This window comes from Ailuropoda melanoleuca, chromosome 4 (genome assembly GCF_002007445.2).
Source record: "Ailuropoda melanoleuca isolate Jingjing chromosome 4, ASM200744v2, whole genome shotgun sequence".
NCBI lineage: Eukaryota > Metazoa > Chordata > Mammalia > Carnivora > Ursidae > Ailuropoda > Ailuropoda melanoleuca.
Window position 1 is genome coordinate 17,785,868 of NC_048221.1, and position 22,398 is coordinate 17,808,265.

General features: G+C 58.3%; 1 protein-coding gene across 2 annotated transcripts; it reads right to left on the minus strand.

The window, feature by feature from the left end:
• Nucleotides 1-101: 101 nt before the first annotated feature.
• Nucleotides 102-12,114, minus strand: LAMB2 (laminin subunit beta 2). Of its 2 annotated transcripts, none has more exons than XM_011226657.3 (33): nt 12,023-12,114; nt 11,850-11,935; nt 11,573-11,733; nt 11,346-11,481; nt 11,191-11,264; nt 10,595-10,783; nt 10,439-10,502; nt 10,002-10,204; nt 9,793-9,913; nt 9,290-9,478; nt 8,899-9,078; nt 8,666-8,778; nt 8,312-8,391; nt 8,090-8,222; nt 7,754-7,912; nt 7,549-7,676; nt 5,706-5,838; nt 5,332-5,524; nt 5,108-5,251; nt 4,655-4,886; nt 4,404-4,567; nt 4,096-4,320; nt 3,793-4,010; nt 3,585-3,681; nt 3,123-3,495; nt 2,844-3,028; nt 2,117-2,358; nt 1,690-2,038; nt 1,159-1,366; nt 940-1,081; nt 682-858; nt 431-590; nt 102-350 (listed from the first exon to the last, which is right to left on the minus strand). In XM_011226657.3, exons 2-33 carry the CDS (start codon nt 11,932-11,934, stop codon nt 214-216), a joined length of 5,394 nt encoding a protein of 1,797 aa, XP_011224959.1. In that variant the 5' UTR covers nt 11,935; nt 12,023-12,114; the 3' UTR covers nt 102-213. The 2 variants fall into 2 exon arrangements, with proteins under 2 accessions (XP_011224959.1, XP_019656628.1); XM_019801069.2 differs by having other exon boundaries at nt 12,036-12,113.
• Nucleotides 12,115-22,398: the final 10,284 nt, after the last annotated feature.

Genomic DNA, 22,398 nt, shown 5'->3' on the forward strand with positions numbered 1-22,398 from the left:
CGGGGCTCCGGTGCCTTAGCCTCGCCCTGGCCCTGCTGGTGGCACCCCGAAGTTCCGCCCAGAGACCTCGCCCTCCCCAAATCAGAGTCCAGACGACACAGTGGAAATTCACAGCAGTTTATTGGGGGCCTGGTCAGGCTGGGAACTTTTCCATGCAGAGGCAGTAACGGGGGCGGGGCGGGGCTGGGGGCTAGGATAGGAATCCCGCAGGGGTCACTGGCAGGTGTTGTAGATCTGGACCTGCAAGTTGATGGCTTGAAGCACACTACGCATCCTGGCCTCCAACCCGTCCAGCTGGGCTGCTTTGCCTTCCAGTGCCCGCTCGTTCTCCTCATAGGTCCCCTCGAGCTCTAGGAGGGGCAGGTCTCAGCTGCAGGGTCCTTCTCCCACGGCCCCACACCTGTGGCATTCCACCTACCCTAGTCCTCACCTTGCAGCCTTTGCAGCTTGTCCTGAGCAGCCTGCAACAAGCCTCGAGCCTCATCCCGAAGTTGCTCTGCCCGCGCCTGTGCAGCCAGCACACCCTGGGCCTTGCGCTCGGCCAAGGCCTTCACTGTCTGGTACTGGTCACCTAGTGGGCCCTGCAGCAGCTGGGGATAGAGAGGGCAAAGTCAGCACAGTGGCCCAGTGGAGGCCCAGCTTCTACCCCAACCCCCACCAGCTGGCTCTGCCTCAACCCACCTGCTCAGCTTCCCGGGCACGACCCTGGGCACTGCCTGCTGTTTCTTCAGCACTAGAGGCTGCCAGGCTATTCCCTGCTCGTTTCAATTTCAGAGCCTCCAGGAGACCATCCAATTGCTGAGCCCGCTCGCCTGCAGAGCTCAGTGCCTGCTCTGCACCTGCCATCTTCTCCTGCACCTGTCACGGGTGGACCCAGGGTTAAACAGGTCTATGGGGGCATGCCATAATCTTGCCCCACTGATGTTCCAGAGACCACACCTGGTGCAGGGTCCGCTCCGTGTCCTGTGTGTCAACTACTGCCCCCTGGATGGCACCCTGAGCAGCACCCTGTGCCCTCTGGGCTTCCTCCAGTGCTGCCTGTACTGTTTCTGCCTTCTGTTTCTCCCCCTCGGCCCGGCTCCTGAGGAAGAGAGGGAATCAGGGCCTGTAAGTATCAGGACCAGGTGCCAAGGATAGGGGCCAGGGTCACGATCAGACCTTGCCCGCCGTGCATCTTGTAGCAGCTGCTCTGCCCGACGCACATCTCCCACGGTACGCGCCAGGATTGTGTCCACATCCGCCAGGCTCCGGACCCTCTCTGCAATCTCTCCTGCCAGGTGCTGAATCTGCTCAGGTGATGCTGGGATGGAGAGCTCTAGCACTCGTGTGGCCACCATCTCAATGCTATCAGGATCAGCCCCCTCCTCTATGGGGACACAGGCAAGGGCTCAGGCACACAGATTCTCCAGCACAGGCATCGAACACAATCTTGGGGTGTGGGACCACACATGGAATATGGGTTTGTTAATAGGCATAGTGATGTAACTACAAGGACAGGAACTCTAAGTGGGCACAGACTCGGGGTCACGGACTTCGGGACCACATATAGGCAAGGGTTGAGGGACTAGACATGGGGTCACAAACATAGGTCCAGTGCAGGCCCTGACCCAAGTATGAACACAGGGACACAAATATGAACACAGACACAGGTAAAACAACCACATGGCCTGGGCCACACGGGAGGCTCACGGCTGAGGAAGTCCTTCACACTCTGGATAAGTTCCCGGAGTTCTTGGTTGGCCTTCTCCACCTGTCCCCTGGAAGCATTAGCCTTGTCCAGGGCTGCCCGGGCCCGCTGCTGTGCCTCGCCTGCCTGCCGACGGGTCTCAGCCACGTGGCTGAGGATGCCACCACCTTCTGCCAGTGCCCGCTGCAACTCTGCTTGTGTGTGCCGGGCCCGACCCAGTGCCAGGTCTGCCATGGCTACTACCCCGCTGCAGCCGAGGCCCCCACAGCGGGGCTGCCCGTCCTCGTCCAGACAGCCAGCACCCCCACAAGGGCTTGTAGCACAGGGGGCATCCCCCGGGGGTCCACACACCTGCCAGGCACAGAACAAGTCAGGGCCCTGTGGAAGGAATAGCCACAGCCACATGTCCCACCCTACACTGTGCCTTACCAGTTCATTTATGGCTGTCAGGCTCAGGGAATGGGTACGGGCAGAGAGCTCGCCTAGTGCCTGCTGGTTGGCCATGTGTTTGCGGTTGAAGTCCTCCCTCTGGGCACCCATCAGCACCTCTGTCCGGTGCCGGGTATCTGCTGAGTTGCTCACAGGGCTGGGCACTGTCAAGGCCGATGTGTTGGCACGATGTTCTGCCTCTGCAGACAGACTGTGGGCGTGGCGGATGCTGTCATAGGCACCTATATTGAGCAGAGGCTGGCAGTCAGCTAAAGATCACCTAACCTGGGGCGCCTGGATGAAGCATCCAACTCTTGATTTTGCCTCAGGTGATGATCTCAGGGTCCTGAAATCAAGCCCCGTGTTGGGCTCTGCGCTAGGCGTGGAAACTGCTTAAGATTCTCTCTCCCCCTCTCCCTCTGCCCCTCCCTGCTCACACTCTCTCTCCCTTATTTTTTTTTTAATTTTATTTATTTATTCAACAGAGATAGAGACAGCCAGCGAGAGAGGGAACACAAGCAGGGGGAGTGGGAGAGGAAGAAGCAGGCTCATAGCAGAAGAGCCTGATGTGGGGCTCGATCCCTTAATGCCAGGATCACGCCCTGAGCCGAAGGCAGACACTCAACCGCTGTGCCACCCAGGCGCCCCGTCACACTCTCTCTCCCTTAAAAAAAAATTTAAAAATCACCCAACCCTGGTCGACCTGCCTCGTTGACCAACAGCTCACCCAGGAAGTTTGAATGCTTGAGCAGGTCCAGATGCTGATCCAGCTGCCGCAGTGTGAGATTAAGGGCAAGCCCGTCTCGCTCCAGACTGCTCAGTGCATGGTTGGCATTGAAGTTCTCATCCTGCACATCTGTCAGTTCTGCCTCCAGCTGGGTCAGGTGCTCAGTGGCCTCTCCAATTTCACGCCTGTGCCGGTGGGGGTTGGTGTTTAGAGAAGCTTCAGCCCTGGTCCACTGGGTCTCTGCCCCATCCCTCCACGTATCCTCAGGCCCATCCGCACCGCAGCTCCTCTGTGGCCTCCACGAGCTGTGCAGTGGAGGCAGCTGAGGCGTTGCGGGCACCCACAATGCCCTGCACAGTCCCCAGCTTCTCCTGTATGTGCCAGAAGCTGCTCTCAAAGGCACCCAGCACACCCGTCTGCTGCAGCTCCTGCACCCGCTGCTCCAGGCGCCGTGTACGGGCAGCCAAGTCCTGTACCACGCGGTCCCAGTCCCCGAAGCATGCGTGGCATGGGTGGCAAGCAGGAAAGACCCCTGAGAAGCCACGGGCACACTGGTCACAGCGCACGCCTGACACGCCTGGGCGGCAGCTGCAGTGCCCTGTGGAGCGGTGACATTGAGGTGTGTCTATTCCACGAGGGTCACAATCACAGGCTGCAGGAAAGGGCAGACCACAGAGTTAGGGTAGCAGTGGGGCATACTGGGAAGCCCCCCAGCAACCCTGGCCTTGTTGGCTCTCTCACCACGGCACTGCAACCCAGGGTCTCCCCAGTGGAGCTCTTGGCACTCAGAACAGGTTCGCCCACCAAAGCCAGCACGGCAGTGGCACTGCCCTGTGAACTAGAGTGGGAACAGGGCAGAGGTCAGCACCTCAATCAGAGGCTCAGCTCTTGAGAGTCGAGACAGACAGCTGGTCCCATCCACCCAGGGACCCACGGGAGGGTCCAATACCTCATTGCAGGTGGGGCCTCTGGCTCGGCTTGGGTGGCAGGCACAGGGCTGGCAGCCATGGCCACTGGTAAGGTTCCAGAAGTTGGGGGCACAGCGGTCACAGCTAGGGCCCTGGACATTGGGGAGGCATGGGCACTGCCCACTGCTTGGGTCACAGTTGCAGCGGTCAGCGGATGGGCACTGCTGGGGATCTGTACCCAGCAAGTTGCAGCTGCAGCCTGTGGCAGTCAACAGCACATTAATCAAGGGGAGCCCGAGCAGCAGAGCCCGACCCCAGCCATCCCCTCCCAATCCCACACTCACGGTGACAGCTCTGTCGGGCAGCCTGCCCATGGAAGCCAGGCTTGCAGTGGGCACAGTGTGGCCCCTCCGTGTGGTGTAAGCAGCGCAGGCATTGCCCCGTGCGGGGGTCACAGGCATCAGGGTCCGTGGGGTCAATGTTTCCACTGCACTCACACGGTTGGCACTGGCCACCTGGCCTTGACGGGTCCCCAAAGTACCCAGGGGCACAAGCATCACACCGCAGCCCTGCTCATGGTTGGGGAAGGCATGAGTGTTCAGTTCAGCTGCCCCACCCTGATCCCATGCCTGCACCTTATCTAGCTACTCACCTGTGTAGCCTGCCTTACAGTGGCACATGATCTGCTGCGAGTAGCCATCCCGATGGCAAGAAGTAGCAAAGTGCCGCCGGCTTCCAGGGCCTTCAGGGCAGGGACAGGGCCGGCACTGGCCCCCATATGGTAGCCGTGGGTCCCCGTGGAAGCCGGCAATGCACCTTCAGGGAGCGACAGGAAGAGATATGTGATCCCGTAGCCGCCTTCCCACCCACCCACCCACCCGCTCCTAGCTGCTCCAGGCTCACCTTTCACAGTGCTCACCCCCTGTGTGATCACGGCAGCCTAGGCAAGCGCCCGTGTGGGTGTCGCACTCATCTGCATGCCCGTTGCAGACACACGGCTGGCATCTAGGGAAGCCCCACTGGCCACGCTGGCAGTGATCGCAGCGAAGCCCGAAGGCCCCAGTTCGGCAGGGGCATTGCCCACTGGTCCCTTCACACAGGCCACTGAGTGACCCCTCGGGGCTGCACTGGCAGGCTGGGGGCGAGGCAAAGGCTGAGCCAGGGAAGCGGTTGGAGGGAATCTAGGTGGGCTCAGGGTAGGAAAGTCGGGGAATCGAAGAGAACTTCCAGTGCCCCGGTGCTGGGAGTAGGAGGTCCAAGGCAGAGTTAGAGAAAGGATGAAGCACAGTCGGAGGGAGGAAGGAGGACAGTCGTGGGGAGGAGAGAGAATAAGAGAGAAGAAAGGCAGGCAGGTACCTTGACAGCCTGTGGGGCCAAAGCCGTAGAAGCCAGGGGCACAGAGGTCACAGCGGCGCCCCGCCACCGCAGGTTTACACAGGCACTGGCCGCCGTGGGGATTGCACTCGGAACTTAGTGAGCCCTGGGGGTCGCACTGACAGGCTGTGGGGCAGGGGCAGAGGGCCGAGTCAGCCTGGGGCCCCTGCACCTCTGCCCCACTGACCCACGGCACAGACACTCACGCAAGGCGCCGTTGTAGAGTAGCGTGGACAGGCTGATGAGGAGGGGGGTGCAGGCCTCAGAGGGAGGGGTCTTGCTGGGCACCAGCCCCTCCTCATGGCAGCGGTAGCGCTCAAAGGTGGCACGGCGCTCCAGGGCAGCAGCATCCCCCCCACTAAACATCTCCAGCACCAGGACACGGGGCAGCAGCACCAGCTGAAGCAACGAGCAAGGAAGAGTGAGGCCCAGACCCAGGACCCTATGGGCACTGCAAGAGCACTGAGTACCACCATGGGCCTGCCTCTTCTGTCACGGGCCCCTCCTGTCTGGCCCCTGCCACAGGTCCCATACCACAGACCCTGCCTTCTTGGTCAGAGTGGGGAGAGGGGCTCCTCACCGAGTCAATGAGCAGGCTGGGTGCGGAGTAGGGAGCCTCGGTCTGGGCACTTCCCCCTGTTCGCACCAGCTTCAGATGCAGTTTGTAGGAGATGCCAGGCTCAAGGCAGACAGGTCTGGGAAACACCATATACCTAGGGGGAGATAAAGACAGGTATGGGGTTCAGCCAGGGTCCCTACATCCACCACCCCAGGCTTCCCCACCCCGCACACCTGCAACCAAACCACTGGCCAAGAAAGACACTCGGGATGGGTCATGCCAACAGACAGCTGGACAGCCCGACAGAGAATTGATACAGGCGAGTCCCACAAACGTGGCTCACTGGGTTTCCTATACCTGTGCAGACCAATCTCTGAAAACACTACCCACAACCTTGCAACCGCACAGCATCTCCCTGGCACAAATACCTGCCAATTTTTTCTTCAACGGCCTCCTCACACTTCCTCCAACCTTGACCTCCAACCTCTGCTCTTCTTCACCAAGACGACATCATCCCCCCTCTGCCACCTGGCCCTGCCTTTCCTAGGTCATTCCCATCAGCTTGGAAACCCATGCTAGGGTTCTTTTATCCCCCTTGAAAACATCTTCCCTCAATCACTGAGTCTCCCTTAGCCATTACCTTATCTTTGCTTTCAACAAATTTGCTTGCCCAACAAATTCCTAAAACTAGACTGTGGTCACTGCCTCCACTAGCCTCCTACGCCAATGCAGTTTTTATGCCAACATGCCATGGGGACAGCCTGTACCAAGCTCACCATCGACCTCCATGTGGCCAAACCCAGCAGCCTCTGTTCTGTTCCCGTCTGCTCCAGCATTCAGCGGCATGCGATGAAAGCAGCGCATCCTCCTTCCTGAGACACTCTTCTCTCCCCTTCTGGAACCCTGTCCACACTCCTGATTTTCCCCCACCCCAACTCCTCCTTCTCTACTGGCCTCAGACACCCCAAAGTTTGGTTCTGGTCCCCCTTCCTTTCTCCGGTCATTTCATTTGGACCTATCTCCTTAGTGATAAGCCCTAAATTTGTATCTCCAACTTGAGGCCTCCCAGTAATTCCAGACACAGAAATCCAACCACCCACTGACCTTCTCCTCCATGCCTAACTACCTCAGAACTGCTTCTCCCTATGTCTCTATCTCAGTAAAGAGCCCAATCCTCACCCAGATGAACAAGCCCAAAACGCTAGAGTCATTTTCCACTTTCTCTCCCCTTCCTCCATGTCTAAGCCATTAGCTCTGCCGCTGGAACCCTCTGGAACCTTCACCATCTTGCCACAACAACTGCTAAACCTCTGTCCAACCCACTGTCACTCAGCTAACTCAACAGCTTCCAGCTTTAAGTCTATTTTCCACTCAGCAAGTAGAGGGATCTTTGTTAAATACACATCGCAGTTGGTAAAACGTCTATGATGCGTATGGCCCATTATATGCTGGTCTCTCCACCTTTGTGTATTGTCTGAATACTGACATGATAAAAAGTTTAAAAAAGGTGATGAAAAAAGATACTTGAAACAAATATCATCAGACCAGTCACATCGCTGCTCAGAATGTTCTCATGCCTTCCCTTCCCCCCTGCGGGCATTCCCTATAGTGACACTGAACGGCTTCCCATTAATTCTTGCCACAGGCCTCTGGAACTTAGACCCCGAAGACAGCAGGCCTTGTTCTGCTTCCGTCTTCTGACCTGTGCCATTCCCAGCAGCACCTGGCGAATAGCACTCAGGAGGAGGGACACTCAAAGCAAGGGACAGAGGTATGAGCAGTGGCGTCTTCTGAGTACCCTGCAGGGAATCAGGGCTGGCCCACAACCCTCCACCGTTACAGACGCTACCATTAGCACCCTCACCTGGTTTCTGGCTGCAGAGTCCCTGGAATGTGGTCATCCTTGGGCAGCACATGCCCACACGGGCTGTGCGCAGACACAGGCCCTGGGCGCTGCACGGTCACTTCCATCTCTGCCCATTGCTCAGGGACCTGGGGGGAGGGGATGGTGAGGGAAGCACTACCACATCCGGAGGGGCAGCTCTGGGTCAGGTTTCACAGGGTCTGACCTGGGGCTCCAAGCGCAGCAGCAGGTCATAGTCCATGGCTCTTGGCACAGCAGCCACCAAAAACTCCAGTGTCTGACCTTCCTGCAGCCTAACAAAGCCCCGGCCTGTCCAGGATGGAGTCCCACTAGGGGTCGCCAAGCGCTCCACCACATCGAGCACCTGGGAGGGATACAGCAGCTCAGGGTGGGTACTCAGGTAAGTTCTGCCACAGTGTGTCCTCAAACCCCAGCTCCTCAGCTGAGGCCCTGTCCAAGGCCAGACACCCTCCCCAGGCAAAGTGCCACCCATAACACCACCTCTCCCACCCAAGCCCTGCCTTCCAACGTTGCCCTCTACCTGTCCTCGGGTGTCCTCAGCCTCCCAGGTTAGGTGGTCAAGGAAGGGCCGGAAGTAGCCAGGCTGCACCTGCTCACAGCGTCGCCCCACCATGTGCTGGCGACAGCGGCACTGACCTGTGGCCTCATCGCACCTGGGAAACCCACAGTTACTCAAGAAGGACCCCTTCTCCTGCCCAGGATCTTTTCCCACCCTTCCTGGGACCCCTTATATAGCACTCACTGGGGATCCATGGCACCACCCACGTCGCAATCACACGGACGGCAGCCAAGCAGGTCATGGCTCAGGCCCCAGTGACCAGGCTAGGGGAGAGGAGGTTGCTGGGCGCTAGAAACAGACCCCCTCACTACCCATCCAGGAATCCAATGACAGCTCTCAGCCTCTACCACCCCTTGGTGAAAACACGGTTCCTAGACCATGGCTCCTACCCTTCGCCTCCCAGACCTGAGGCCTCTCAGCCAGGAATAGACCCTAAGCTCTCCGCACCGACCCCGTGGGGGCATAGACGCCACTCCCTAGCCCTGTGCTCTGAGGATAAGTTCAGGACCCCAGAACCCCAAGCCCCTTCAGTCGCACCAGGCAGCGGTTACAGCCACGTCCAGTCACTAGACGCTTGCAGAAACAGGTTCCACTGTTGGGGTCACAGGAGGTGGTCCCAGGCACTGTGCCCCGTGCATCACACTGACACCCTGCAGGGAAGGAGACCCAACACACTCTGGGGAGCTGTGGCAGTGCTGGTGTTGAATTGGGTCGAAAGTAAGAAGTCAAGGGTTAAGGTCAGTACAGGAGCTAGGGCAAGAAGCACATACGCCGGCAGCCTGCAGGGTCGCTGGCACTGAGCCCAAAGTAGCCATCACGGCATTGCTGGCAGCGAGAGCCCACCACATGTTCTTTGCAGCGACACTGGCCCGAAACCAGCCCCAGAGCAGGATCATCATGGGGATCGCAGCGACCACTGTCTTGGGAACCCATGGGGTCACAATCACAGGCTAAGGGCAAAAAGAGATGCAGGGTCACCCTATCCCAACTAGCCCAGCACCACGCATCTCCCAAGCCTCCCCCATGCTGGATTCCCAGCCTGGCTCCACCCTCCACCCCCCATGCCCCACCCCAAACTCCTGCAACCTGGACAGCAGCCTGGCTTCCTAGTTCCTACCCCAGACTCAGCCTTCCCTCTCCCACGCCCAACCCCAGCCTCACAGCGGCACACAGCTGGGTCCCGCAGGTCCTTGCTTGGGTCACGGTAGAAGAAGGGTCGGCAGAGCTCACAGTGGCGCCCAGCTGTATCGTGCTGACATCCATCACACACACCTCCACTCACGTTGCCAGATGCCAGGTATACGGCCATGTCGAAATGGCAGCTGTGGGCGTGCCCATGGCACTCACACTCTTGGGGGAGGGGAAGGCAGGACAAAGGCCAGTTGAGGGACCATGTCCTGAAGATAAGGGGAGTAGGGGTCCCAGTGACAGTGCAGGTCCCTGCCGACAGGCCAGAATTTGTGGGCGGGGGCTCAGGTACTTAATGTTTCAGCATCATACTGGGCCCCTGCCCAGAACAGACTGTGGAAAAGGGTTAAGAGAGTCCCTTAAGGCCTGGATACCTTTCGGAGATAGCCTGGGTGTTACCAGCCAGCTCTAAGTTCTACCCATGGCACAGCCAGGCCACAGTGTTCTGGGGCTATGGGGGCCAGGATCTCACTCACTCCTGCAGGCATGACTGTGGCCATCCTCGGCTGGACGCCAGGGCAAGTCATGATAGAAATCCTGACACTGCTCACAGTTGAGGCCACGAGTGTTGTGTTTGCAGACGCAGGCCCCATGAACCTAGGAGGCGGGCAGGCAAGTGGTCAGCACTGTCCGGCCAGGCCTGTCCCTGCCCCCAGCCCTACTGCAGCCAGCTGAAGTTCCTCACCATGCCCTCAGCATGGGCTGGAGCTCCTGGGGCGGGTGCACACTGCGAGGCATGTCCATAACAGAAGCAGTTGCCACGCACAACCAGCTCGTAGAGGGCGTAATAGTATTTCTCACGGATCTCCCGCCGTGAGTCCAGCAGGTTGTCCCCCAGTGTATGCAGCCGTGTCAGGTTCACCCGTAGGTTGGTGATCTTCAGCAGGTCTAAGTGGGGGGAAAGGATTGGGAGCCAGCTGGCCAGGCAGGCTCTTGTTGCCCCATGCCCACTCAGGGGCTGCAGCTGCCAAGGTCACCTTGGGAGACCTCCTGTCTACTGCTGTATGAGCTAAATTGGACTTGGCACCTGCCCTAAGAAGCACCCAAAATAGCTACTGAGGCCCCAAATAGTCACCAGCCGGACGCTGGGACTGTGCCAGGCTCTAAGAGAGGAACACTCACTCTGGATCCGTGGGCTATAGGGGTCTGGGATAGGGATGGCAGGATCCAGCACACGATAGATGACCTGGAGGGACATGGAGCCTTTAGAGACACTGGACCCTGCCTCAGGCCCATCATCCCCCATCCCCCCGCCCCACGTCAGATCCCAGCCCTCACCTCGCCTTCAGTGGATGGCTCAATCTCTGAGTAGCGGGACTCACAGACTATGTCATCCCAGTGCCGTGGGGGGGCCAGTGGGACTCCTGGAAAGTCAGCCCCACAGTCATAGGAAAAATATCGGTACACATGCCAGGTGCGTCCAAAGTCAGCTGAGCGCTCCACCAGCATGGCAGCAGGACGAAATGTCTGGGTGGGGGGCATGGCTGATCAGTGAGCATCAGGACTCAAGGCCAGCCCAGGCCCATCAAGAGAGCCCTGCCCAGCTGGGGCTTGCCCCTAAGCAGCTCATGGACAGGCGGGGGTGACCACTGGAAGCCAAGCAATAATTAGGGAAGGCAGCCACTTCTAGGGGGAAGGCTCAGGGTTCATGGGGCCCAGGGAGGCAGCACCTGATCCAGCCTCCTGTTGGGGCAGCATGGGCAAAGGCTTGGAGGCAGAAGGCAACAGAAGGTGTGGGAGGCGAAGGAGCCTTCCATGCAGCCAGAACACAGCCTATGAGCTCAGCAAGGCTGGGCTAAGAAGCTGGGACCCTGTTCAGGGGCAATGGGGAGCCAAGCAGGGTGATTCAAGCAGGCTCCCAGACATGCGGGCACCTTGAAGGTCATAATGAGGTGCGTGAAATGAAATTCAGCCTCCAAGTCCAGCTGGATGGTGACCACGGGGACACCTGGGGCAGGAGTCGGAGGTCAGGGACTTGAGACTACTGGTGGGCAACCCTGCTCACCCCATGCCCCATCCACGGCCTCACCATTTTCTGACTGCCACCAGGCTGCCCGGCGCTGTGGTGCAAAGCTGGTAACTACATTCTGGATGCGATGGCTGTTTGGGTTGTCTCTAGCAGAGAAGGGGCGCCGGGAGTCACACAGGAAGCACTTCTTCTCATCCTGGGTTGGGTCAGAGTCAAGGTTAGGGTCAGTGTTTCAGGCAGTGCCAGAACCTCCTACCCCCCAATACCCCCATCCCACCCAGCCGCACCTGCAGGTGACTAACGATGCAGTAGGGCTGGGGGCCGTGCAAGCCACAGGTCGATGAGGCAGTCAGTCTGTCAGCACGGCCCACTAGCAGGTCACCTGTGGCAGGGTAGCAGCTTCCCCTCGAACAGCCTGGCACATCCGGGGCCAGGGCGGTGGCCAGCACTGGGAACAGCGGGTCAGCCAGTTCTGAGGCGCTCCCACCCAGTAGCCCCAGGGCTGGCTTCCCCAGGACCCACCATCACATCCCAAAACCCCAGGCCTTCACCAGGCCCTCTCACCACTCAGCAGTAGGCCCAGTCGAAGCTCCCAGGGCCCAGGCTGTCCCCGCAGGTCCCTCCCTCGGTCCCCTGAGGCCCGATCCATCCTGAAGAGGAGGGGAATCCAAATGAGGGGTGATAAGAAGTCAGGAGCCTGTGCCCACCTTCCCCCTCCCTCGGGGTCCCGTGCAGACCCTGCCCGCGTACGTCCGTGGCTGATTTCCCACTCAGTCCTCCAGCCGGAGGCCCCTCCACTCTCGGAGTCCCGCGACTTTGAGCAAAGTTGAGAAGCACGGCAAGAAGGAAAGCATGGAGCGGATTTTGGGCAGGAGTGCAATACCATACCGTAGTTCTCTTCCCACCTCCCCAGAAAAAAAACCCTCGTTCTAGAAATCGGACACAGGCCAGCTCACCTGCAAATCTTTATTGAGCTCCCTTACCCACACCTGTGCAGAGCAAGGAGAAAGGGTTTTGGCTTTAGGCCTCCACAGTTAGGGGGTGCACTAAGGAGGGGGTGTGGCTTGAGCAAAGGAAAGGAGTCTGATGTGAGACTTCAAACGGCCCCCTGGAACACAGCCTTTGTCCCTACCATTGTAGGCGCTGTGGAAGTCACCATCAATGAGGCTGTTCAGTCCCAGAGCTCCAGCATCAGTGGGGCAGTGAGAGGGCACACACAGAGACAGCAAGCTCCTCTATTTAGGGACATGGGAAACTTCAGGTTGACCTGGCCCAAGTGACAGGACAAGATGGGGGTAGGAGGAGAGATGGAGAAAGGTCATCCCCTGCCCAAGTCACGGCTCCAGGGGTCTCCACCTCCCTTAGTCACTACAACAAGTAGGCACAAGAAGCGCTGTCTCAGTTTGCCAGCGTGAAACAATGGGTGCTGGGAAATCGATGGCAGAGGCAGTGAGTGAATCCAGATCTCATGACTATTCATCCGGTCCACACCTTCTGGCCCGCCGGGAGGCCGGAGGCCGGAGCCGGGCTTGGAATGCGAGCTGGAGCGAGTGCCCCACCCTGGCCCCTGGGACCACAGGCGGGACTGAGGACTCCGTGGGTCTGTAGGGCCAGGGCCTGGTGACTCTGAGTTCTACAGCTGTGCCCACTCTGTTTGGGGCCAGGTGGAGAGTAACCAGGGCTGTGGGACCGGGGGAGAAAGCTGGGGGTTCTTGCGGGGAATCACCAGGCTTCTTAAGAAGAATCCGGGCAGGATAGTAGTCAATCCACTGGACTTTCAGGGTCTCTGGGAGTTATTGCAGTTATCTGGAGTAGGGGTCTCCAGTTACCCCCAGGGTCATGTAGTCAACCTGAGGGGCTCAGCGATACTAGAGTTGACTCAGAATTTTAGATCTCTCAGAATATGTTCTATCAGGGTCAAAGGCACTAGATGGCCTTTTTGAGATTTACATGATAATCTGGTTTCTCAAGGACAGAGGATCACTGGAGGATATCATGGGGTCACATGGGGGGTTACTCAGTGTCAACGGGCACTCAATGGGGTCCTTGGTCTTTCAAGGGCACTCAATGGGGTCCTTGGTCTTTCAAGGTGGGGAGATTCTTGGGCCAATCACTTGGAGTCACTTGGAGTCACTCAGGTAGTCCCCGAATCCATCTTACTGACATCCATGGACCGCAGTCAGCAGGTGGCACATACATTTGCCCACAGCAGCATGTGCTCAAGCAGCTCTCCTGCCTGCTGCTCCAGGGCCCTCAGGGTGCCATCTTCTTGCGCAGTGTCTGCTCATTTTGCATCAGGAAGCGCTCCAACCCTGAGGATCAGGTCATGTGAGCCACGCTCTGACCTTTGGCCCTAATCTCTGACCCTGGCCCTCCATTCCATCATGATCTCAACTCTGACCCTAGCCCTAAATGAACTCTAACCCTAATCAACATCTGACCCCTGTTCTGAACTTTGACTCCAGCCCTGACCCTCCCATACCATCCCTGTTCTGACTCTGACCCTCCCATCTGACCCTTATCCCACCCCATCCCCGCCCCGCCATGGCCCATCTCCGTACCTTCTAGCTGGCTCCAGCTGTTCTGCACGCACTTCAGCAGCTCTAGGGCCTCAGTTCGTGCCTGTTGTGCCCGCTCTCCTGTGTCCTGTGCCATGGCCACCAGGCTATGTGTGCCCTTCTGCAACTCTGCCATGCCTAATTGGGCCACCTGCAACTCCTAGAGCAGGACTCCACCTGAAATCTACCCCACCTAGATCCTACTGTCTCAGGCATATTGCTACCCAAGGTGCCTTGCGGGGGCAGGATAGGGGGTTTTAGAACTGAAACCCTGCCTCAGCCCAGCGTAGCCCAGTCCCAGCCTAAATCTCACCTGTGAGACCTCAATGTCCAGTGTACCCATCTCACCTTGCCCAGGCCCCCCAGCCACGCCCATTCCGTGTACTGCTTGCTCTTCTGCCTCCTGGGCCTATTGTTGACTCAGGGCCAAAGAGGTCCTGAAAGCCACAGCTACACTGGACAGATGCCCCAGGACTGGCGTCACCTGTTCTGCCTGGGCAAGGGTCAGAGGATCACAGGGAGGTCCCAGCAGGATAACAGCTAAGTTGGGTGCTTTCATGGTCTGTGTATTTCCTAGCACCATGGTATCACAGTGGCTCAAGGATCTCAGGGGGAGGCTAGGGATAATAGCAGCCACTGAACAAGAGGTGTGAAGGAGCTGAGGGGTATGGGTGTGGTGTCACCTCCTGTACACTGGCCTCCAGGCCTCCAAGTGTCTGTTTTGCTGCCTGCAGCTCTCGCTCTGCAGCCCTTGTGTCTTTTCACCTCAACCAGCACCCCCTGAACATCCAGCACTTGGTCCTTGGCCCTAGATGTCCCCTCCCTGAAGGGTGCAGATGATCAGTTTCCTCCCCACCCTCTGCCCTCTGCCTCCAGCCTCCCGGCCCTTCCACCTGGTCTGCTGTGCCTGATGGAGGACGCCTTCAGCTCAGGGCAGTTCCTGGCCTATGGGGTGTGGTGCAGGGAGGGCACCCTGGATCTGACCCAGCAGGAAGGCAATGCCCACTGCCCCACTTTGGGGGAGGGGCACCGCCAGCCCACATCACGCCACCAGCTCCACACTCACAGCCTCTGCGCCTTCATCTGTGGGAACTGGGGTAGGAATCTCAGGTATGAGCTCTGATCTCTGACCCAACAAACCCTGACCTTAACCTCTCACTGGTCTTGTCTCTGACATGACTACATGGTGTGCTGGGGGCTAACAAGAGCAAGTGCTAAAATTTCAGGAATTTTGTGAATCCGCTGGTACATGGTGGGCAGACTGCAATCAGCCATGGTGGATTTACTTACACCATGGAAACTGGCACTCACTACCAATCAGTTCCCTCCGACCTCCAGCCAATTGTTAAATACTTAGCAGCACGCTAGTGCTCCCACCTGACCCCTGGTCAGCCCCTATGAGCATTCCTCATTCTGGAAGGAGTATCACAGCAATGTCCAGATGCCCACCTGCCCCTGCCCTCAGCTATGAACAGACACACAACAAGCCGACAGGTACTCAAGACGAAATGCTGGAGGATATGCACGTGGGCTACGGTGGCCACACCCCAGGGCCCCCCTGCCTGATGCCATGTTTCCCGGGCCTGGATTTGCTGCAGCTGGTAGGGGTGGGTCAGATGTGGACTGTGTCTCCTGCAACCCTATGGCCAAGCTATGGTTCCCTCTGACTCCCCCCTTGGCTCCCATTCATGGCCCCAATGGCTCTGTACCAGCTGCTGATGGAGGATGCTGCCCTAAGGCTGTGGCAGCTATGTCCAGGCTATCGGAAGAGTTACAGGAAGCAAGCAGAGCCCACTGGCCAGTGGGAAGGGTTCCAGGGCAAGAGGGAACAGCACAGGGTACAGAAATACAGGCCAGCCCAGGTCCCCAACCCCTGCATTCCTGCAAACAAGACAGGTGATCCTGTGATCCGGTGAGAAATGGATGTCGCAAATCCCCTATTGCCCTACACCCAGGTTACCGTAGAAGAGAGTCCTCACCTTGGTAAAACCTCTCTAGTGATCCATATCTCCACCCACCACTCTGGCTTTGACTAGGAGTCTCAGAAGCTGTGGATGCAACATCTGGACCCTGCTGACCAGCTCCTTCAGTTTTAGCTCCCACACAGCTGTCCCTGTCCCTGGCTGGCCCATCCCCCACAGCAGCTGCTCCATCCACCGCCGGGCCTCTCAGGCGTTTTCCAGGATGTTGTCTGGTTCTCCAAATGTGGCCACAACCTGGACTCTAAGCAGGGCCTCCTGGGAAAGCAGGGCAGCTGAGGGGACCTGGGCCACAGCATCTGCGAGGGATGGCAGGGATGGATAGAAGGGTGACTCAGGGTTCCACTGGCTGAGGCAGGGCCAAACAGCCTTCTGGGTTCCCCAGATACATAAGCCAGGACACCTGGCCCCTTCCTTCTGTCCCAGCCTAGCCCCTACCCTCACCTGCCCACCCACCTGCCCATTAGGCCTCACCTTGGGCTCCTGTGGCCCTTTTGAGCCAGGCCAAGCCCTTGACACAGTCTAGCTCCAGGGATAATTCTTCCAGCTGTGCACACTGCCTCCTAACCCATGGCTCTCTTTCTGCCACAAACTGCCCTATGGCCCACAGTGTCTGGACCAATGCAATCACTTTCCTTCTGCAGGAAGGTGGCGTTATCAGCCTGACCAGAGATGTACTCTCCTCCATGACGCCTCACTCAAGAGAACCCACCTGACTCCCAAACCCAGGACTCAGGCCAACCTGAGACTCTCTGAAATCCCCGACCCTAAGAAGCTAGCTGGAGACCTCCTTACTGACCCAAGACCCCTTGCCTGAACCCACCTATCCACTCTGTAAGTTGCTCCAGAGTCCCCGCAACGGGTGAAGAAGATTCCAGGAGAATCTGTGCCTGCCCGGAGTATCCCCTCCAGGGCCTGCAGTGTCCACCCTGGCCCCTAGCACCCCAGTCAGGCAACTCCTGGTATAGGGAGATGACCTTCTGGGCCACAATTCCCAGCCGCAGCTGGAGCAGAGCTAGACATAGGTCCCAGGAGGTGAAACAGGTAGGGCAGGCCATGCAGTGTGCGAAGCCACCTCTGGAGCCACATGCACATGCCTGGCACCTCAGCCCTGAGATGCCCTCTCTGCATAGGCAGGCGCCTGCGTGTGGATCACAGCTGGGCGAGATGGAGCCGTGTGGGTCACAGGCACAGGCTGTGGGAGAGAAACAGGGTAGGGGCAGGGAGCAGGCAGCACTTGCCCCAGCCTTGCCTCCAAGAAGCCTGGGGGACAGCCCTGTGTGAGTGGGAGGGTGCACGCAAGCCTTTGCCTAAGCCACTGCTCAGAATGGCCATGGGCACAGGCGTCCTCCCTGGCCACAGAGGCCATACAGCATGGCAGCCTTTGGGCAGGGAAGCAGCACAATGCTCCGGAAGCTCTACGTCCAGTCAGGGGTCAGCTGGGGTGAAGAACTGGCAGATGGGTTCAGAAAGAGCCACCTGATGTGTGCTCTCTGTGGGCACACCCCACCTGGCCTTGCCGACAGCTGTTTTCGTGATATTTCTTTGAGTTTTTGGAAAACAGCGATAAGCATGCTATGCTTGCCCTCAGGAAAGCCCCGCTGCTCCCCTGCTACTCCACACTGGGTCCCTTCAGGACAACCTCACCCCTGCTGCTGTGGATTGTGTGAGTGGTCCTCTCACCTCTGCAGTCCTGCTCTGGGTCACCCCCCCCAAATCCTGCCCAGCAGGTGCACTGACCCGTGGCCTGAGGGAAGAGAGCATGAGCCAGTCGGTAGGAGCACAGAGCCTCCTCTGGGCCAGGAAGAAGGACACGAGTGTTCGAAGGCAGTGCATGCACACAAGAGTCTTCTCCCTGACCTGCTCCTGCCCTGGGCAGCACCCACACCTGTGCTCAACTGGAGGCTTCTCCCTTCCTGCTTCCTCTGGCCTGACCTCCTTGGCCAGCCCCACCTTCCCACATTGCCAGCCTCCCACAGACCCTCTGGGTTCTCAACTCCTGACCTGCTGTTCTTTGCCCCTCTGTGTCCTGATCCGAACACCCCGCTGTCTCCATACCCTTACCCAATGCCTCCTTCACCTTGACTCCCACTGTCTCTTTGTCAAGGACAGAAGAACACATACTTCGGCCTCATTTCATTCGGTCGCTGGCCATTCTCCTCCTGGAGACTCTTGCTCACAGTGACCATCCCCCTCTGCCTACACCAGCTCTCAATCCCTACCCTTCACCGGTGTCTCCTCAGCCTCCCCCGCCCAACCCCCACCACGTTCACTCCACTTGCCGGTACCCATTCACAGTGGGTTACCCACATACTAGCACACGGCTGCATGTGGGGTCAGGCACGTGTGGTCTCATGTCTGCTGTACCCCAAATCCCGCCACCACCTTATAGCCGATGTCACACAAAAGCAGAGACTCACACAGCTGTTTGCAGCCACACGCCCGCTGCTGGTGGTCATGTGAACACTCACACCAGCCACAAATAACGTCTTGTCAGAGGCACACACACCTTCACTCACACCCGGACACTGCCACAAGCTATGTGCAATATGGCCTCACTCACTGGGTGACATGCCAGCTGCACAGTGTGTTGGGCATGGCAGGTGCAGGGTTCACAGCCCTGGGGTCCCCCCAGGTGCCAGAAGAGGGGGGCACAGTGGCTACAGTCCTGCCCCTGTGTGTGGGGGCAGCAAGGGCACTGCCCGCTGACCTGGTTGCAGAAGGAGGCTTCAGCCCAAGAGGGGCACCGTGCAGGGACAGTACCCTGGGGGTCACAGCTGCAGCCTGGGGACGAGGAAGAGTCTGAGGAAGGAGAACCCACCCACCTGCCTTGGGATGTTCTCACCCATCCTAGCCATACACTCACAACGGCAGCCCCCTGGATGCAGGGCACTGGCATGGAAGCCAGGCCTGCCGTGGGCAAAGCTGGGACCATGGCTGTGGTGCAGACAGCGCTGGCAGTGGCCACCGTGGGGGTTGCAGGCAGCAGGGTCATGCGAATTGATATTATTGTTGCACTGACAGGGCCGGCATGGACTCCTTCTGGGGTCTCCCCCTGGCCAAGGGTGCCCAAAGCATCCAGAGGAACAGTGGTCGCAGCAGGGGCCTAGAAAGGATCGAGGTACATGTGGGTTGTCTCAGGTAGCTTCCTGTACCCTTGTGGCCTGTGGGTCCCACATACCCAGCCAGAAAGTCTGAGATCGAGCCAAGAGGGCAGAGAACACAGGAGCTACATTACAGCCCACCTTCCTGGCTTACAAAGTCCATGCCTATAGCTCCTCCCATTTGACCGCCCCCCCCCGCCCCCAACAGCAACTCCTCCAGGAGAGGTGCCCAGCCTGCAGTTCGGCATACAGGTGTCGTGGACCGGATGAAATTGTGAACAAGTGAGCAGGGCCTCAGGTTTTCCCTTGTCAAACATCCCTCACCTGCATAGCCAGGTGCACAGAGGCATAGGACACGTCTACTCACACTGTCCACATGGCAGCAAATCCCATGATAGAGGCCAGAGCCAGGGTGCCCAGGACAGGGGCAAGGTCGGCACTGCTGGCCTGAGCCCAGCGTAGGTTCTTCATAGTAGCCGTCCAAGCACCTGAGGGCAGTAGCACATGGAATGGGACATGGCCCACTCATCATAATTCCTACCCAGCCCTTCCGGTGACAGTGCTCATCTCTCACAGTGCTGGCCTGTTGTGGCTCCCCGGCAAGCCTGGCAGACGCCTGTGAGTGGGTGGCACAACTCAGCGTGCCCACTACAGGCGCAGGGCCGGCAGCACGGGAAGCCCCACCGGCCAGAGAGGCAGTGGTCACAGCGGCCACCAGCAAGGCCTGCCCGGCATGTGCACTGCCCACTCACAGGGTTGCAAATGGTACCAGTGGCCCCCTTGGTGTGGCAGTGGCACTCTGTGGGGAATTACAGGGCCATCAGAGAAAGGAGATGGTTGGTCCCAGACCCCACACCAATACTCACTGGCCCTGAAGGCTTACACTGCAGCCAGTGGACCCGAAGCCATATGTTCCAGACACGCAGTGGTAACAGGCTGGCAGGAGAAAGAGCAAGATAAGGTGAACCTCACGGTGCTTTCTGCAACCACTGTGTTGCAGCCCCCTCAAGCCAGGGGCACACACTCACCAAGGCCGCCCCCGTGGAGCAGGGTCGAGATGCTGCAGACGAGGAGGGCACAAACCTCAGGCACAGTGCTGGGGAGGCCAGTCCTCGCTGCCCCCATGCAGCCTGCCTTGCGGAGCTCTTGTACGTGCCCGGGGGCCCCAGATCGCAGCGCCAGCGACTCCTTCACCGCGGCAAGAGCACAATCTAGTAGGAGGATGGAGGGTGGCAGGCAGAGGGCAGTGAGCCCAGCCCCACTCACTAAACCTAACTACCCTTCCCTGCAGTGGGTCTCACAGCCCCTTCCTGCCCCTTTCCTCGTCCTCTTCTGAGTCTGTTTCTCCTTCCTGTCCAATGGCCCCGATCTAGTCCAGGCAATGCCACCTCTCACTCAGAATCACTGCAGCAGCTTCCCCCTAACGATCCATTCTCCGCCATGAACCTGCCCCATTCAAGTCCTTTCCACAGCTCCCCATGGCCCCACAATAAAGGTTAAGCCCCTCTCCCGGCTCATAGGTCCTTTGAGGTCTGGTGGCTGCCTATTCTCATCTTCTATCCTTGACATGTGCTTTGCTCCTGCCTGGATCCCCCGCCTTATCTATCCACCTGTCTCAGTCCTCTTGGTGCAACTCCAGGCCTCTGCGATGCCTACTCCCCAGCCCCCCGCATCCACATCATCCTGCTGTAATTTGTCTCCCCCAGATGTGGGGTGGAGCCCCTAGGACCTCACTGAATCCAGAAGCATAGTGCCCCCCTCAGGTCTCTGCACCCCCTTGGTATTCCACAGCCATAGGATCACGGAGTAGCATGTTCCTGGTTCAAAGCAGAAAGATCTGGATAAAACTACAGCTCTGTGGGCCCCTGGGTGGCTCAGTTGTTAAGCGTCTGCTTTCGGCTCAGGGCGTGATCCCAGCCCCACATCAGGCTCCTCCGCTGGGAGCCTGCTTCTCCCTCTCCCTCTCCCACTCCCCCTGCCTGTGTTCCCTCTCTTGCTGTCTCTGTCTCTGTCAAATAAATGAATAAAAAAAAAACAACAACAGGGGCGCCTGGGTAGCGCAGTCGTTAAGCGTCTGCCTTCGGCTCAGAGCGTGATCCTGGCGTTCTGGGATCGAGTCCCACATCGGGCTCCTCTGCTATGAGCCTGCTTCTTCCTCTCCCACTCCCCTGCTGTGTTCCCTCTCTCCTGGCTGTCTCTCTGTCACATAAATAAATAAAATCTTTAAAAAAAAAAAAAAACAACAACAAACAAACAAAAAAACCCCACAGCTCCGCAGGGAGCAGGGAAGGAGTAAGGGTGGGGTAAGGAGACCGTGATCATGTGGTCCCAGGGGTGTCCCATTTCAGCTGCATCCAGTATTTCATCATATGACCCATGCAAAAAAGACCTACTTCTTTTTTTTTTTTTTTAAGATTTTATTTTATTTATTTGACAGAGATAGAGGCAGCCAGCGAGAGAGAGAACACAAGCAGGGGGAGTGGGAGAGGAAGAAGCAGGCTCATAGTGGAAGAGCCTGATGTGGGGCTCGATCCCATAACGCCGGGATCACGCCCTGAGCCGAAGGCAGACGCTTAACCGCTGTGCCACCCAGGCGCCCCAAGACCTACTTCTTAAATCCCGCTCTGTGTCACGTTCAGTCCCTGTTTTGATTGCTCTACGACATGATGATATTCCATATTGGACATTTTCCACTTCGAATGTTATTTCAAATGTGTTGGCAGCATAATAGGGTCTTGCTATTGAAGGTCCTAGGGTCCTGCCTGTGTGGATAGGTCAAGGCCACCTGGAAGAGCTGCTCTGAGTGCAGATAGCATAGGACAATGTCATACTCCATGGCACAAGGCACCGTGGGCGCCAGCAGAGAGAGGCCAGCTCCATCAATCACATGTGCAAAGCCCAAGCTAGCCCACAGTGCAGAGCCAGCTCCCTGCTGCAAGGGCAGGGGCTCCTCTGGGGCCTGGATGTGAGACACAGACTCCCAGGCCTAGATCACCCCAAGACCGGGACCCTCAGGATTTAGGCTCCCATTACCCCAAGACCTCAGGGACCCACATCCCGAGGGCTAGGGCCCCATCCCTACTAAGACCCTAGCGACCTATGACCCCACCCTGTTCCTCAGATTCCTCACCTTGAGCAGCTGGCTGCTGAATAGGCTTGCCTAGCAGGGTGGTGGGCACATCGAGGGGCACGCTGTCTCCGAAGTTGGGGCTGAAGCCAATCAGGAGACGTCCCTGAGGTTTGTGTACAGTGGGCAGGAACAGGCCAGGGGGCTCCCTGGGGGCAAGTCGGGGGTCAGTGTCCTCCAACATTCTGGCCCGCTCTTCTCCCACACTGCCCTGAAAATGGGGGTTCTAAGACACCAAACCTCTAACCATGCTGATGTCCCCACCTGGACTTTCTCACCTTCCTAACCCTGCTCAGCCTCTTATTCCAACTAGCTCTCTCTACACACTCCCTCCCTCCCCTGAAA

Bases quoted from the DNA above. Each gene is read 5' to 3' on its own strand.
- LAMB2 (XM_011226657.3), bottom strand. From the start codon at position 11,934: ATGGATCGGGCCTCAGGGGACCGAGGGAGGGACCTGCGGGGACAGCCT. The intron at 5,525-5,705 runs GTGAGGAGCCCC...TCGTTGCTTCAG, and splicing joins CCAGCCTGCTCATTGACTCG to CTGGTGCTGCTGCCCCGTGT. The intron at 3,496-3,584 runs GTGAGAGAGCCA...CCTTTCCTGCAG, and splicing joins CCCTGGGTTGCAGTGCCGTG to CCTGTGATTGTGACCCTCGT.